At 34.6% G+C, this 18,043-nt stretch overlaps 1 protein-coding gene across 4 annotated transcripts in view; it reads left to right on the plus strand.

Annotated features, from left to right (window-relative positions):
• The window catches only part of SDCCAG8 (SHH signaling and ciliogenesis regulator SDCCAG8), a 111,225-nt gene that overhangs the window by 5,358 nt on the left and 87,824 nt on the right, over positions 1-18,043 (plus strand). For all 4 annotated transcript variants that reach the window (XM_054819197.1, XM_054819196.1, XM_054819195.1 and 1 more), the window contains exons 2-9: positions 2,608-2,787; positions 2,894-2,976; positions 7,946-8,059; positions 8,481-8,606; positions 8,917-9,057; positions 10,430-10,494; positions 12,672-12,860; positions 14,979-15,117. In XM_054819197.1, the coding sequence (XP_054675172.1) occupies positions 2,608-2,787; positions 2,894-2,976; positions 7,946-8,059; positions 8,481-8,606; positions 8,917-9,057; positions 10,430-10,494; positions 12,672-12,860; positions 14,979-15,117 (1,037 nt within the window). The remainder of the gene's footprint in view (positions 1-2,607; positions 2,788-2,893; positions 2,977-7,945; positions 8,060-8,480; positions 8,607-8,916; positions 9,058-10,429; positions 10,495-12,671; positions 12,861-14,978; positions 15,118-18,043) is intronic.

Consider the following 18,043-nt stretch of genomic DNA (forward strand, 5'->3'; position numbering starts at 1 on the left):
TTTTGGTTGGTTTTGGTTTGTTGTTCTTCACTGGCTATGGAGCAAATGTTGATACTCTGGGGTGCTCTGACAGAGGTCTACAGTGAAGGGGGAAATGAAGAAATTTTATAGCTATCAGATGACACACCACATAATAACTTAACTGACCCTGAACGCTTCTTGGCAACAACTAGTTGCAACATAGTTTGCTAAATATTTAAGCCATTGTATCAGTGAGATACTTCTACCATTTCTCAGTTAGCTGTCCCACCCTCATAGCATCCTGGAATGCTCAAGAATGGATGAATAGCTTAAGCATTCCAGTAGAGAAATATTTGACCTAAATCCCTCTTTTTTTTGAGTCATTGCCTTGTGAATTGTATTTGGGTTTGTTGTAATAAATTATGACTATTTAAAGTGTGCTTTTTATGTCTTCTTTTACATTAACTTCATTAAAGGATGGAGTACCTGAAAATTAAAAGCAAGTCAGAAGATGACTGGGCTTTAAAAATAACTGCTGAGAGAAAATTAATAGGTCAGAAATGGGTCAGGTTTTTATTAAAAACTAGCATTGCTAAAAAAGTGAGTGATGGCTAGCATTCTGGACTGAGAACCATGTTCTTAAATATAATGGGGTTTGGGGGGGTATTTAAATTTTATAAGCTGTTAGTAGGTTACAACCAAACAGAGAAGTAGTCTGAAAAGGACTGTGAAAACCATTACAGTGGGGAAAAAAATCGATTTCACAACTTCAGTCAAGATGATGTGACCTTGAAAAAGATAGATAAAGTGAAGGCAGAAATACATATCTAGCTTTTGTTCTCTGGCTTGAACTGCTATTCACCTTTCCATTTGGAAAAAAGGAGCTATTAACATTTGTAACCAGCAGCATATATTATACTCTGAGGCATGTCTTCTGAATTCTACCTAGCAAATGCCTAACTGTGATTATTTTTTTAAGCTGATCTTGCCTATGAGAAAAAAATACTTTCAGTTAGTTATGTAAATGGACATGATGCATAAATATTACAGCCATGTAAAAATAAATGATGATGGACACATTTGCTGGAAAGCTTGCCATTTTTCTAGTTGTAGCAGTTGCTTCAATAAAAGATGCTACCTTACAAGCTTTGTCTCAGAAAAGTGAAATTCCTGCTCTGTGAGCGGTTATATCTAAATGTTTCATATGCAGCAGTCCTAGGGGAGAATAGCCTTTCAAAGATTTCAGGGTTAAATGAAGAAAATAGATATAATTTTATGTTTCTGAAAGTCAAGTAAGGTTTTGAAAGTGCGAGGTTTTTTGTTTTGTTTTAAATTATTAATAACTGTTAACTACTACTGAAACTTCCTGATTCAGGATAGTTTTGACTGGTAGGCACAAATCACTGTGGCATTATTTGGAGAAACATAAAAGAAACACGTCGTCTTATATTCCTGATAAAGTGGCTGTGAATTGTGGTGGTGGACTGTCTCACCGAGCATGTACACTCTGTGACTGATGTACGGGCCATTTTCTTGATTCACTTGGTATTACAGTAGAACCTAGAGATCCTGCTTTGTTGAACATTGTATAAAACCATACTGTGTAGATTACTACTCTGCCTTTTCTAGTTGGTATATACATTGCTTAAAGGGAAGAGAAGTCAAATATTCATCTCCCTTTGTTGAAAGAAAGAAGTAATAAGTTGACTGAGGTCCTACGGTGTGAACTAAAAGTATCATTATCTAAAACCATGCCCGTATTTTCTGATTCCCAATCCAGCTGCAATCTCTCAGCTGCAAATCTCTCAAGTTTCTTTTCTGGCATATCGGAAATGTTCAGCTATATCAGAGTGACACGGCATTTATGACTGGAAAGTTTTTGATTTTTATGAAGTCAGCTGAATCAAATAAAAAGCTTTTAAAAAGGAATATCAGAAAAAAATGTATTGAAAATGAGAAAAGACCATTACTGTATCACCCTCAAGGAAGTCAATTCTTGAAAGCGTTCATAAAAATACTTGTATTTATCTGGAAAGAGTGTTTCTTGTTCTGTTTTTCTAGAATGATCAGTGCTGTTATTTATCTTTCACGTGTGTTCTGAAGTCATTGGTCTTTATTTAATCACTGTTTTATGTTGGCTGAGTTTGCTGAGCTTTTACTTCATTTACTTGGATATTTTTTTTGTTTTGCTATACATTGCTTTATCATGTGTGGTGGCATCATTAGAATTCAAAAATATTGCTCTCGGTGCCCAATCCTGCACATTGTATGAAATATAGCATGAACTTTAGGTTCCTGGAAAAGTATCGAAGCTGCATATGCTAGGAAATTTTTTTAGGGTCAGGTATATTATTACTTGTGCTGCTGTAGAGTTCTAATGTGTTGACAGGCTAAGATGCTATTTATAGCTTCTTCTTTGAAAATGCAATAAATATTTCTTCTGCAAATTGTGATATATAGTGGTTGTTTTGGTTGCTTGCATTAGATAATTGCTTCCAGTGGCTGAGTTTTGGTCAAGTAGTCAAGCTAGACAGATGCTGAATGCTTTTAGTTCTCCCATTTTTTTGCAAATTTAAAATATCAGTCAGTAAATACTTTCTTTTAGGTTGTTTGTTATGGCTAATGATGTGACTTTATTTTTTTCAGACCGTGCTAGTGAAAGCATCCATCAACTGAAATATGCCTTGGAGGAAAGACAGTTTGCAGAGGGTGAGGGTGAAGTTGGATTTGACCAGTCCTCTGTGGACAAGGGCAGTGATGATGTGGGCAGGGGCAATGATGACAGTGGGAATGCAGCCTGGCAGGAACTGCAGCACAGTCACGCAGGTAAGATTACTCTGAAAACAAATAGTTTAAAAATTGTTAGAAATTATACTAATTTCAGTGAAAAAAGTAAATATTTTTGGTTATAATGTTTTTTATCTTTTCCTAGTTAATCAACTTAAAATTTTGTTGCAACATCAAGAAACAATGGAAAGTGAAGTCTCTCCATCAAGGAGGAAGATGTCGTTCTGTGTATGTTTTTTCTTATTTCTTTTGTGGTGTTTGAATGAATAGCATATGTGATGAGATCAATTTTCTAGTATCCAGGAAGAAAAAGAAGCACCAAATCATTTTTATATTCTGAAATATTGGAGATTCTTGGTATGCTTATGAACACAGTGGAAGAAAAAGACATCTATAATACAAGATTTAGACTTTTCTCCTCTTTTGTTGACCATGCAGTGTGGGTCACGGTCCACATGGCTTTCAGCTTTCTCATCTTTTTTTTTCCACTAAAAGTTCACCGTTTTTGTTTTGGGTACAGTTGGGATTGACTATGTTGGCAAATTTCTGTTACAGCAGCTTCTGTTTTCCTTTGTACTTTAAGGATTCTCTAAGGCTGCCTTATGCTGTAACTATGCTTTTTCTTTAGAGAATTAGAGATGTTCATGTAACAACAGGTTTCGTAGCTCTCTGCCAAAATGCAGTGGTCTCTGTCAAAGTTAGTTTACACCCTTACAAGGGCTTCTCAAATTTAGCCTTCTTGCAGCAGAACTTCACCAGAGTATGTGTAAGGGACAGTTCAGTTACAGAGGAATTCCTAGATACTAGTACCCTTATAGGAAAATACTTCAAAGGCATTGATCCAGTTTTATCTTTTGATGGCCTCCACTGACTACTTTTGGTTTATACTAAGACAAGCAGCTCTTTGCTGTCAAAGTTGAGGTAGCAGCAGAATAATCTAAAAGTCTGTATTCCTGCGTGTTGCTTTGAGCCTGTGTAATTATTCTAGCTCTACTGTTCTGACATTGAGAACGTTTCAAGTTCAACTTTCCTGAGTGTTCTAAAATCCACACATTTCGTCTTATTGTCCTACCATGATGTCCTGCCTCATAACGGTGCCGGATAAAATTAGAGTTTTGGAGCTCAATGGAACGGTGCAGCATTTGTTGATCTTGACATGACGTGAACCAGTATGATCTGTATTTAGCCTTTGGAGGGGAGGGAAAGCATCTTTTAATCCACCTTTGTCAAAGTTTACTACTAGTATTGGGAAATTTTAGCAGAGTCAAAAAATTCAAAACAGGATACTTTTTCTAAGAAACATGTGAGAGTGCTTTCAGGGAGCAAATTAAAGGATGGAGGAGTAAACGCAGAAAAGGTGGGGATTTACTGTACTGATAGGGCTTTATCCCATTTCTTCCTCTTGAAATTTCCAATGAGAGTGATTCTGTGAAGTGGTGGCCTTATTCTCCTTTTCAACTGTCCTTCATCTGCTTGCTAACCAGGATGTGAAAGTGTTCTGAAGATAGACCAAGTGTAAAGCTCAAAAAATGTGGAAGTACAAAAGTGCATACACACCAAAAAAACCCCAAACCCTTATAAAATATGAGCTTGTCTGGCAGTTTGCTGGACACTGCATCAATGCTTCTTATGTAAGAATAATCAGATTCCTCAAAGGTCAAGGAAAGCAAACTTAGATTAGGAGTAACCTTAACCTTTTGCTTTGAATTATGTTGAAATACCTGATGACTACTGAACAGTAGATGACTGCACGTGTTTATAGTTAAATATAATATTTCACAGAAAGCATACTGTTAAGTAAACTTTACAGCATTTCCTATGTATAAATAATATTGTCTTAACAAAATTCCCTTCTCTTGCCCGTTGACAAAAGTTGCAATAGACATCAAATGAGTACATCTTTTCTTTCATTATACCTAGATGGTTGGGCAGAGGTTTTCCTTTTGCTCTCTACCTCATCGCCTGAGGTCAAGGCCTAGCAAGATTGCATCATACAACAACTGCAGTTTTACAAGTCAGGTCTTGGCTAACCTAACTGCACCCAGCCTGGGTTCCTGATGTTGTTGTTATAGCTGGAGTTCCCGTGACTGATTCTCATTGTTTCTTGCCAGTTTACAGGGCAGCAGATTTAAGACTGCCAGCAGGAGAGTGTCTAATTCTGGGCTTTAGAGGTTTGACATTTGAGGCATTCGGGAAAAGTACAAGGTTGGCCAAATTACTTGGGATGTTGGCAAAACTATTTGTCACCGTGTAAAATGCTGGCCTCTAAAGCTGCCAGGCATTTATATTTTATAAACCCTTGTGTTTATATGCTAAACTTTTCAATATTAAGAATGCAAATATGAACAGCATTTCTGAGACTCAGGCCTAAACATTTGGTAATTCATACTGATCGGATGTGTCTTTCAGCTCTGATTTTAATATTTGGCCTACTTTAAATATATGCCTCCCCTGATCTCTGTTCTTTCACACTATAACACATTACATTATCAGAATAATAATGAAAAATTCCCAAATTAATTTATAATTGATAAAAATTGTGTAGTAAAAAAGGTAGAAAGAAATAAATCGCAAATGATCTACCAGGCATTCGCTCCATGAAGGGGCAGGTAGAGGCTTCTAAATAAAGAAATATCCCAGTGACAGTGCTGTGAGTTAATAAGTTGTGTTAAGAAGTCCTCTGCTCTTTTCCTGTTGGGAAAATATGTATGCTATGTATTATTTTCCTTTTAGTGAAACCATTCCTTAGCACTCTTGTATACATTACACCAATGTTTCTCAAGTTTCTGAGGTTAAACATTAGCACTGTTTTTCAGTGAAAAACAGTTTGAATAGAAATGGAGTTTGTAGCATTTTCAAACACTGCTGTGGTGTAATCTTTTCAGGGAGGCAGTTGGAGGTCTCAGCTGCAAGGTGTCTATTATACTTTCAGAAAAGAGGGGAGGGATGAATAGGAGCCAGAGGAAGAGAACGATGAGTTACAAATATTATCGGTGCTATATTATATATACTTTAACAAGTGTGATGCATTTCTTAAAACTTTATAAAGTAGTTGAGATTAATAGACTTTAAAGCAAGATGAATTCTGAGTCAATAGAATATAGAACTTACATGCACTGAGGTAGGGGGAATACATTGCAAATTTGGAGTGTCTTCTCTAAATGTTTTTCTACATGGTTCTGGAAAACCTTCAATTTATCTCCTCAATTGTAGTTCCAGATTTTTGAAGAGTCCCCCCTTTAATACAGCGAATACTTAGATTAGTATAGTTTGACAGGAAGGCTTTTGTTGCTAGAAACGTTCCTTCACTGTGGATTTTATCTTTAAAGGTTGTATGGGGAATCTTAATACCTTGTTGAGGAAAAAAAAAACCCATCAATTGTTGACAGAACCTGTAGATAACTAGTAGATGTAATAGCCAGCCATTAGTAGCTTGGTTTGAGGTTTCGGTTCTTTTTGAATGATTAATATTTAAAAAATAATATTTGAAAATAAAGATGTAGGTTTCTGAATCTTTTAGGAAATTCAGGAGACTTAGGAGTTCAACTGTGCAGTTAGTTCCTGAAAATGACTTCTATGATCTTTAAGTATATTTAAGAAGCAAATTGTGGAATATTTTTGCACAAAAAAGGTGTGTTTCTGCCTCAAGATCACAGATATTACAATTGTATCAGTTTCAAAACTAGCTAGGGATCGGCATAAAGATGCTCATCTTCATCCGGAATAGTGAACTAATGCTAGAAATGTACCTGTTGTTCCTCTAAGAGGACCCCATTAACAACTCTGTGTGAATTTTGTATCATTACCAGAACAGAATACAAAGAAGGGAGATTTACCTTTTTACAAGTGAGTAAAACTGTTCAGTAAATTGGTGAAAAACACAGACGTCTTTTGTATAAGTGGATATATGTTTTACTTAAAGACACGTCCCAGTTTGACTGTCTTAATTACAAAAAAACCCCAAACAAACCAAAACATGTGGCTTACATTGATATACTTTCTTTTAGCTTCAGGAATAAGAATAGCTCATATGTCAACTAGCATTAGACTGTAATTAGTTCTTTCAGTGGACGAAATTTGCAATAGTGGAATAGCAAACTAAGGTAGTAAAGCAATATTGAAATACATAAAGAGGATGAGTGAGGATCTATTAGTAGCTGATTTATTTAAATTTGAAAGTAGAGACTCCATTAATTATTTTTGAATTCAAAGGCAGTTCCATTGCAGACTAACATGTTTGTGCTTAATACTGTTACTGCATTAAAATTATTTTAAAGTATGTTATAATTTGTTAGAACTAAATAAATTATTATACTATAAAAATGTGTTATATCCATTCTAAATAAGTCCTTTTTATTAGACTGACAAGGTTTGTAGCTAGTAGGATCAAAGAGAGGCTGTGGTTTTCAGGAAACAATTTATGATTTTAAGGGTGTTTATAGTAATAGTTACATTCTTTATCTGTACTGTATTCTTAGGAGTACATGCTGTAAAATTAGAGCAATTGTGTTTTTCATATTTTGTAAAAAGTTTAATCCTAGTTTAAATGTTGCTGAGCAAGGCAGAGAGGCAATTGTTTATCTTGAATGGGCAAGGATTCCCTTCATTACCTTCTTTAACTAGTTATTTGTGAGGCTATCAAAATTTTACCTGTTTATAGGGTCTTCAGAAAGGTTTTTTTCAGAATTCTCTTTTAATACCAATAATCAAGTTCTTTGATAAACATAATATCACATTTTCCTGTGTTTCTATGGAGGTATTAAAATTGCAGACATAGTTGTCTTTCTGTAGCAATTATTAATCAACATTTAGAGGAGTTGCCTTTGATGCACATCCACAACTCATTAAAATTCAAGGGATTTTATATTCATTTCACAGAGAAGAATATACCCCCTTACATTTGTCTAAAATGGATGATACGCTTAAATGAAATTCATACTGCTATTTACAAATCAGTTCATGGATATGATTTAATCCTGCTTTACAGATGTGTTTAATCAAGCAGCTGTACATTTTGACAGCAGTGACATATTTACTTTTTGTATTGAAGAATTTAAGTTCTTACTGTTTCTCCCTTCCTCATGATCTAATACTTGGAGACTTTTTATGTGTACATAGTATTCTGTGTGCAAGCAACATCTTACTGCAATAAATGGAAAACCAGAAAATAACGCATGCTATTGTTTACTTCTTTCAGAAACCCCCAGAAGCTGCAACTGGAGACTTACCAGCCCTTTCTGATCTCGTTCCTATAATCAATGATCAGTCACAGTACATCAACCATTTAGAAGCAGAAGTGAAGTTTTGCAAGGTATTAGACAACATATTTCACTCACTAAAACCCTGGTCCCCTAAATATGAAGAATTGCTTTAAAAACAACTTACTCGTAGTCTTGAGATCGATTGTTGTAATGACCAGAACTGAGTCAAATGCAGTTGAGTAGATACTGAGCCTTACCATGTGTCTTGGTGCCTGTGTAGTGTTTAAGGGTCTTCAAAGACATTTTTATGTCTTTGTGTCTTATCACAAATATAAATAAGCAATTCTTTTTAAGAAATTATATGGAAATTGAAGCTACAAAAATACAAAATATGTATTTTGGGTATTCTTATTCTCTCTAAAAGGGTTAAAATAGTTGAGAATGTTAATCTAGACTTTTGGTCTCAAGATGTATTTAAATGTTGATAGCCATCTCAAGAAGCCTTTTACATGCAGTTCCTGTATCCTACAGGAGGAATTGTCTGGGATGAAAGATCGAGTACAAGTAGTTGTTCTTGAAAATGAGGAACTCCATCAGAAACTGAAGTTCTTATCTGCGGAACATATGTTGAGAGAGCAAACTCTTCTAGATGCCTCAGTAAGTTTTTGGTTTTCTGTTGTTGTTTCAATCAGTGTTCAGGGACTTGATTCTTTTAAGGAAGGCTGTATAAATGATTATCTGCAAACTGAATTTTAGTCAAAAATTAATGAGAGTTTGTAACCATGGATTCCTGTGCATAACATTATTATCATAGGTCACCAACCTAATTAACTTGTTCATTGGTTCTTATATTCTACTGTAATGAAAATTATAAGATTTAATACTTATATAATTAACATTTGTTTAAAAAACAGCCTACATAATTAAACTGAAGTGGGTTTGTTTGGTTTTTTTTTTTTTTTTTTAGGCAAATACTCAGAACTCCTGGATTGTTGGTGGTAATGACTGTAGCATGCGTCAGCCTGTCACCTCCTCACCAGCACATAACAAAGATAAGGCATTTGTTACAGCAGCTATTGGAGAAATAGAGAAATGGCCTGTAGAACTGGTTGGTATTAACTTTCTTTGCAGTCATACCTTTGCAAAATCTTTTGGTGCTTTGTTGTTGATGCAGTTCTGATGACTAATTTTGTAACAGACATAGAGGAGGAGTTTTGGTTGAATGAACCTTAAAAGAATAAAATTTGACCTCAGATTAAACCTCATTTTCTCATTATACCCTAATCAATAATATTATCCAGTTAGACACAGATGGCAGGTTGTATCTGCAGGTGTCAGCTTTTCAGAGATAAGTCTTGTTTTAAGAATGTCCTGTCAGTGATGGCTCTGCTTTACTTCAGAGATTCTTAGCAGTCACACAATGCGCGAGCAGGTGGGAACTAGCTGGTTTAATTTAGGTAGCCCTCCAGGCAAGCTCTTTTGCAATGAGTCTTTCTGCTCCTGGAGCAGCACAGGCTCAGTAAGGTACAAAAGCAGCTTTGTGCAATCTGTTTTCCCTCAGCTGAATTATACATTTTAGAGATACAGAGGAGCCCTAGCAATTCAGAGATGATGTTTTCTCTATCCTGTATTTTTAGTTTGGGAAGATATTCTTAATTTTTTTGCTCTAAATTAATGGGGTAGTATTGCTATCTTTTGGGAAAAATATGGTTAACAAATTTTTGATGTTTTTTATCCATGTGCATATGTGTACTGTGGAATTTAAAGGGTACTTTAATTCTTCAAGATAATTATAGGTATTTATTAATTTTTTCCAGTAAAATATATTTTTGTTGGGTTTTTGTGGATCATCTACAGCTGAAAACCTCTTCAGTGATCCCTAATGCCTGTGGTAGTTTGAAAGCTAGTTTTTACAGTAATTGCACTTTTACTTCATCTGCTATATTGAAAGCAAGAGAATCATATTGATTGTGACTTCTTTCTAAGTGTCATAGCAAGCTAAATTTCTGGTGCTTTATCTGGGTCGTTATCATCATTGCATTTAACATTGGCGTGGTTGATTTATATACCTAGTTCTTGACCAGGTAATAAGAGTAACTCTTTTATAAATAAATAAATAGCCTGTCTACTTGAAGTTCTTAAGAATTCCTCTTTTATTTCTGCTGCATTGTGGGAGAGTAAGAGCAAACTTGAGACAAGATCATCAATTTGTGTAAATCATTGTAGAGGGCTGCAGTTGGAGCTGAAGCAATTTACCGTTTGAGGATCTGGCAAGATGTATAGAAATAAGGAAATGGGAGGGTTGTTCATTCTGTAGTCTTTCACAAGTGTGAAATATTTAGATTTCTCTGACACTAGTATTTCAACAAGTTTGTATCTTCAAGGGAAAAGAATGAATGTGACTAATGTCTAGATTTATTTGTAAAAACAATATTATGAAGAAAGCAGAAGACACTTCTTTTCTCCCATCTTTTCTAAAGGAGAAACTGAAACTTCTTTATCAAGAAAAAGTCAATATCCTTGATGCTCAAATACTGTCTCTAAGGTAAAGTGAAATTATTTATTTTTTTAATTATTGTTAATAAATTATGACTTCATAACAACACGAACCACTCTTAATTTGAATAAGTAAGAAAATGCCTGAATGTCATGTTTTCTGATAGTGTCCCTGAAAGCTAGTTTTACATGAAGCTTTCTCAAATATAAATGTAGCAAAATAGAATGTACAGCTACTATATAGCAACATTAGCAATATATTTTATAAATTCAATTGAATTATTGTATTTATAGAAATTACAACTTGATACAAAATATCTGTATCCTTTTTACTCTTTTTCCTTATAGAAACATCATGTCTGTTAAGGTAGACCAATCAAAGAAAAAAAGAGAAAATAAAATTTTAACTTGTGTGTGCTCTTCTGTAATTAGCTTTCTTCTACTAATATTTTGTATCATAAGTTTTAGAAATCTTAAGCATCAAAATAGTTTAGGCCACATAATGATTTTGGAGCAGGAAAACATAGTTTTGAAGCATGCAGGCAGTGTTTCCAGTCATGTAACCTGCGTATCTTTAAAAACAAAAATATTTGAAAATAAGTCCTCATGTACACCTCAAAATATTAAAGGTTTGAATAGGTAGCAAACTAGGGGAAAACAGAAGTAGAGGCAACCACTTAACGATTTGATTTTCAGGAATAAACTTGCCCCTGTACACCTGCGTTCATGATACTCCTGCTGAATCAGTTTAATTATGTTTTGCGCTAAATAAATTGTGGTTTCATAGATCTGAAAATTCTAGGCTTTTGTGTGCGTGTGTAAAAAGAGTTACTGGTAGGGAGACAAGTTTTATGCCCTCTGCAGTGGTGAAATCTTAAACGTGCAAAGCCAATTGTGCTAGTGCAAGTGAAGGAGGATCTTAAATTTCAGCTACGTAATCCAATTCCCTCCCCCTCCACACCCACTTGGCTTGAAGTGTTACATATATTCAGAAATAAATATTGGAGGCTAAAACAGTCTGAAAATTTCCACAAGTACATTATTCAGCCCCTTGATTTCTCCTAAGGGTCATAATCTTTCAAACTGTAAGTTCTGCAAAGCACTTGAGTGTATGCTAAATTTTAATTAAAGTGAGAAAAGATATCCCTTTCAGTGGGACTATCTTTGTTTTTTACCTTTAAGCATGAATTTGCATAGGACCTGCTGATTTCTGTCCAAGATTTCACAACAATAGGTCTGTTGTACCATGATTGTCAAAGGATATATGCAGAGCAAATTCTGTTCAGGTTATAGTGGATTATATTTAATAGACCAACTACTAAAATTGGAAAAAGTGCACAGAAGATTTTCCAGATGGAAATAAGCTTGCATGCAGTGTATATATCATGTGCACAGTAAATCCAATGCAACCAGAATGTGTCAGACTTACTATGTGTATGCTGCCCAGATGGCCTGCATAACAAACCAAAAGCTTTGGATTTGTTGCACAATTTGTCAAACTGATCTATATGTGCACAGTGTGCGTTTGTCTGGAACTTCCTGATGTCAGCATTCCTACCGCTTGCACTCTCCCTGGCCTGACAGATGCTTGGAAATTCTGGAGAAAATTCTTCAGAGCACCTGGTAAAAATTTTGGAGACAAGTAAAAAAACTTACCTTGTTTTTCTGGAGATGTGGTTGACCTCAACTTTGTGTGTATCGCTGGATTAGAGCGAGTGTGTTGAATACATCTGGATTTTGTCTAGGGAGCGCAGGGGACTTTTACTTTGTATTGTAACTTTACAGTTAATTTGAGAGCAGGGAAGAAATGTGAAGTTAATGATGTTGTTAGTAAGAAGAACAGAAAAATGTTAGATAGGGTATTGAAATATTTATACACCTGATAGTATTTCTGGCTAATGAATCCTGTACTCTCTTCAGACAATATGTAAGTCTACAAGTTTTATCTAATACTTTTCTGTGTAACTTTCCTATTTTTGATACCACAGAAGGAAGGAACAAATTAATATAATTTTGGTTTGTCTATTAATAATTTTGATTGGGTAGTTCAACTATTATTTCTCTGTTAAAGTCTTCCTTAGCCTTCTGAAATGTGTAAAATAATATTAAAGTACAGGGATTCTTACAGTTATTTTTAGATTACATCTGTAATTATATATTGCATATAAATATAACTTGTAGAAATATTTGATTGCACAAATAATAATTTTTATATCTTCTTTCTAGAAAAGACCTTTCAGAATCTCAGAAGACATGCAAAGATTTGGAAGGAAGGCTAAAACACCACAAGTCACTCGTTTCAGCCACGAATTCTAGCCGGGTTGGTGGTCTGTGTCTGAAATGCGCACAGCACGAGGCAGTTCTTGCACAGACTCATTCCAATCTTCACATGCAGACCATCGAGAGGGTAACAAAGTAGGTTTGGGGGGGTGTGTACTTTCTCATTGAAAGTACAGTTGCTTACATTAAACCATATAGGTCTCAATGTGTTGGGCTGCACTCAGAGAGATGTGTGCTTATGGAACAATGGAGTCCCAAATTGAAGTTATAATGCTAAATTCAATGGCAGAATATGAGTGTAGGTCCCAACTGGTTTGAAATCCATGGTAGTTTTGCTACTTATTTCAACTGGGAAAGAATATTAGTCATTGTCTTGTAATTATGATACCTAGGGTTGTCCAGATCATGAGATGGTTGATAGTTAATTTCCTGCATTTTTTGTACAAACACTCCATTCTGTCAGAACAAATATTATGGAAGTCCATATATTTTCATTGATTATTTCCTGTAAATTTTCCTTATCTTCCTGTAGTTGGAAGTTTTTCTGGCTCCACATCATTCTCCTTACATTTGAGGGACTTTTAGGATACATCAGCAGTGTAATCCTTCTTTTTCCCCTTGAATTTGCTTAGTATGTCAGGTGTTTGGTATAGGATGCACTGTTCCTCCCTAACTACAATAAATCAGGGAAAAACGTTCCTTTGGATAAAAATAAATGAAATTGTTTGAAGCCCTTTTTTGATTGTAGCTTTTATTTAAATTATTAAAAAAAAAAAAGTTATGTTTAGCCTTTATAGTATATATCCTTCAGAAATCCCAACAGCACTAAAATGTTTATTTCTCTAAGAAATTCTACTAATCAATCATGTTCAAAAATCTCTCCATTTGCTAGTAATAATGATTGGATACTGCAGTTTGTTAAACAGACATTTATTTATTGTCAGATATTTGAAGCTACTTAGGATTTCTGAAGTTTTAGGATGAGCCTGCTGGAGATGAGGTAGTGGGTTAATTGGAAGCAAGAAGACTGAAGAGACATAGTACGTATAGTCTGTCAAATGGATATTACCTCTACTCGTTAGATAGCTGTTGCCAGGAATTATGTATTTTTCTATTGTCCAAGAATTTTCTGGGAAAGGTCTTTATTGCTGAAAAGTCATGTTTCGAAGTCTACTTTCGTAAGAAAAGTAATTATTTGTCACAGACACTGGAAAATAGGAGCAAACTATAAACCAGTACATTCTTGTCATCTTGTATTAGAGTGCAGGTTGAAATAAAAGATTTGAGCTGACCTATTTATCTTTCTTAAACTGATATTTCAGTTTGAGATTTAACAAAATCTAAAAGGTATATCTTCCTGTGATGCAACCAAAGGTATTTCAGTAGGGATTTTCAAAGTGACTTTGTCCAAATCTTGTTGAAATGAAATTTTAAATATGACTTAGTTCTCTGGTAAATACAACTGTGTTACCATTCCACACAACATGAATAAAAAAACAACAAACCAACCCAAACACAACAGTTTTCAACCTGAATCTCTAGTTTCACCTAAAACACAGACAATTATACTCTTAATTTAAAAGCTTTCAACATGCAGAATAGTGAAACTGTAAAGTTAAGTATTACAGTTTTACTGACTGTGCTTCACTGTTTGGTATAGATCTTAATTTCTTAGTTAACAAAAGTTCAGAGAGGATGTAGAATCCAGAAGTCTTATTGTTTAGTTTAGTTCCAGTTTGCAGCAAAGGGCTATTGATTTTCATTTGATATACTTAGCGATCTGAATTATTTGTTGAACCTAACCCTTCCTTTTATTTTTTCTCCCTATTTTACATTTAATGACGGTGTAATTTCATATTGCTTTTATATGTTTGTTTTGGTTTTTTTCAGAAACTGCTTTTTTTTTTTTTAGTGTGGATCCCCATTTTCTAATGCCAACAGTATGTTGCTCAACTTGAGTAATATATTTATGACTTGAACTCTGCTGTCATTACTGGCAGTTTCACTAATGGTCCATCCTTCTGAAGTAAAGGACTGGCCAGCAAATAAATGATATTTGTAATATCTGCCAAGCTAGCAGTATGCTGTCTTTAACTTTTAACCCATGCTACTTTTAGTCATGCTTAACTTAGCACTCCTATGTCTTTTATCTTTCAACATTTTTTATTTGATATACCTGTTGTGTTTGGTTTGTTGGGTTTTTTCTATTGAGAAAAGATATAGAAGAAATATCTGGTTTTTCTTTATATGCAGAGAAAGAGATGAGTTGATGGATGCACTCGTTTCTCTGAGACGAAACATGAAAGAGATGCAACAAAGAGAATCTAATGCTTGTGAGCAAGTTAAACAAGCTGTGCAAATGGCGGAAGAGGCTAATTTAGAAAAAACAAAGGTAAAGTCATAAGACACAAGAGCCTTTCAGTATTCAAATCTACTGCAAATGTTAATTAGTTTTCATGCTAATGAGAGCATACACGCTTAAAACCTTTATCATGTGTTGATATGATGTATGTGTTGATATGATGTAGTAGATTTAAAAGGATTGCACTGTGATTTTTTTTTTAATTTTTTTCTGAGCAGTAACATGAACTCTATTTTTGAGTTCTTAAATTTTCATCAAGGCTGTAGGGTGTGTTGCATGCTTAGGCCATCATTTAAATTCTGATGTAGTTTCACAGTTATGTGGTAGAAATTGAATGGTAGAATTTTCAAAGGCATTCATGACATGTAGGAGGATAATTCTCATATCGCATTTCTGAGCTACTCTGGAAAGAATATTTAAAATGCTTACAAACATCTCTTTTTGCCTCAGATGAGTGCAGTACAAGAACTGATAAGCTAACTGAACTCTTTGAAGATGAGAAGTCCTGTCTGATGCTACCTACAGGAAGCTGCTTTTGGTGCTTTGTAAATAATAATGATAAACCCAGTTTTGATCTAATGCTTGTGTTAGCCCTAGTTACTATATACAGTCAACTGATTTTGACCTAAATTTATTTCCTTGATATTTAGTGACATCTACTGTATTATTAGTGAATTACTATGGAATTGAGAGAGGGTGTTGGTTTTTTGGTTTGGGGTTTTTTTTAATTAAATGCTTTTGTGTTTAATAGTGGACAAGATTGATATAATTATTCTATTGATCAAATTGGTTATTATTCATCCAATGCCATCCAGTGCTGTAAGAGTGTGTGTGTAGGGTCTTTAATTTTAAACAGTGGGGGGAAAAAAATAAGGACAGTTGGAAATCTATGTACTTGTTAAATTTATCTTCAGAGTATGACAGCTACTTGTTTTTTACTGAACAAAGAGAGAAAGAATCCTTCTGAGCTCACTCTTCACCTGTCACATCCTGTCCCTGAGGGGTTAATTTTTTTAATTGCTTACTTGTTTACTTTTTTGGGGGTGAGTTCTACAGTTGTCTGATAGAAATGTTATTCACTTACGGCTATTTAAAACTGCACAAAATACTTTTCCTCCTCAATGTGATACAGTGATCTGATCTTCCTCTTTTTCATTATATAATTTTTATTTTAATATTAAAAAAACTTTTAATATTTTAAAAGAAAATATCTATAAATTCTTATTCAATGTAGCTCATGTTAGAAATGTGGCCTAAGAATAAAACTTAATAAGACAAATTAATAGAACCTTTCATAAAATGGGTCTTTGTACCTATACTATTTCTGCCTTATAAAGAAAGCAGCTCCACAGGGTCTCTACTGGCCACCCTCTTCACTGCAGAAAGGAAATGTGAAGTGCTATCTGTATATAAGACTGAGTAGTAGTGTGTTTTTTCCATGCTCAAAAACTGTTGTAATATGAAGGAACAGGGAGAAATCTTTTACTTATGCTGCATTAATTTAACATTTTTACATGCACTGTTATTTCTGTTGGTAAGTATAAACCATCCTTTATTTTCCCAGTCCTATTCTATTCTTAAGGTGAAGTACTGTTTTCCTTTGTGATTATCATAGAATCCAACAGGACAGACCACATAAGGAAAGTGAGGAGTTAGCATTTGGAAGCCAAATGTGTTATAATTACAGTTTCATCACCCTGTTTACAGAAAGTCTAAGCTCAGGTGCTTATCATTTAAAACCACCAGTTTTTTCCTTGTCTTTCGGTTGTCTCTCTAGTTTGTGGCCTCTTGCTTATTACATGGAGCAAGGAGGAGATCTTGTAAGGTTAAATTTCCATAGTTGAAGCAAATCCAGGAGTGTATTTTCAACATAAATGTCACAGAAGAATAACTGTTTGAAGTGCTTGTTATGTGGTCAAAACAGTGGAGCTAACAAAATACACGTTTCTTCTTGCAACTTATTTCTTCTAGAGTTGCGTTGGTTTACATGTCTACCAAACTATGGCAGTCTTATGCAGACAATTGTTGGCTGATGATAAATTCCTACAGAAAAGTATTTAAGGCAACAACAGAGGGATTCTCTCACCAACTTGTGATAGGAAAGAGACCCTGAGGAGGGTTCCGCAGAATTGACATAAACTAATGGAGACTGTTAGAGCATTCTCTAAAAATTATAGTTTCATTTGTTTCCCTCATGAGCAGCCCAACACCAAGGAAACTGCATATAGGGGATTGTCTTTTACTTAAAGGAAAATAAGCACTTTAAAAAAACTAATTTGAAAATACAAGGTAATAAGGTAGGACTCCTAAAAGGAGGTTACATTAGCTTCCTTGAAATAGGATGTGCTGAATATCAGTGAAATGATGAAATGGAATCTAGTTTACTCATGAGCTAGCAAGCTGCCTCTAGGGTGCTCTGAATACTTTGATTTACTTTATGGAGTAGCGTATTTCTGATTTAAATTGACATAACACTCAACTATCCCTTTGGCAGGGATACATAAATTGTGATAGGTTTTTTGTTTTGGTTTTCCTGCCTGCCCCTCCCCCCCCCCCCAGCTTTTTTAGAAGATAGTGTGTACTGTGCTTCTTGCATATGAACTTATGTTTCTTCTATTTTGATAGAAAAGACATCTCTAACCTGTGTTTTAGCACTTCAAATTAAGCAGGACATTTATGAGTTTTTGGTAGAATTAATCTTCTTTATTTGACAAACCTGAAACTAAAAAAAAATAATTAAAAAAAGATTGTTTCTTTGAATCTTTACTTACGACTTCCAAGTTTCTTCTTAGCCTTCGGTGCTCAGTAATTCACTTCGGGGCGGGGGGGGACAACACAAGAAGTCGTGCATACATTATTTGTTTATTTTTCCTTCAGCTATGCAGTTAGGCAGTAACTACAGTGTTTACAAGGAGTCAAATATTGGACCCTGGTTCTAGTGATGTATATTCATGAA

Source organism: Grus americana, chromosome 3 (genome assembly GCF_028858705.1).
Source record: "Grus americana isolate bGruAme1 chromosome 3, bGruAme1.mat, whole genome shotgun sequence".
Classification (NCBI taxonomy): Eukaryota; Metazoa; Chordata; class Aves; order Gruiformes; family Gruidae; genus Grus; species Grus americana.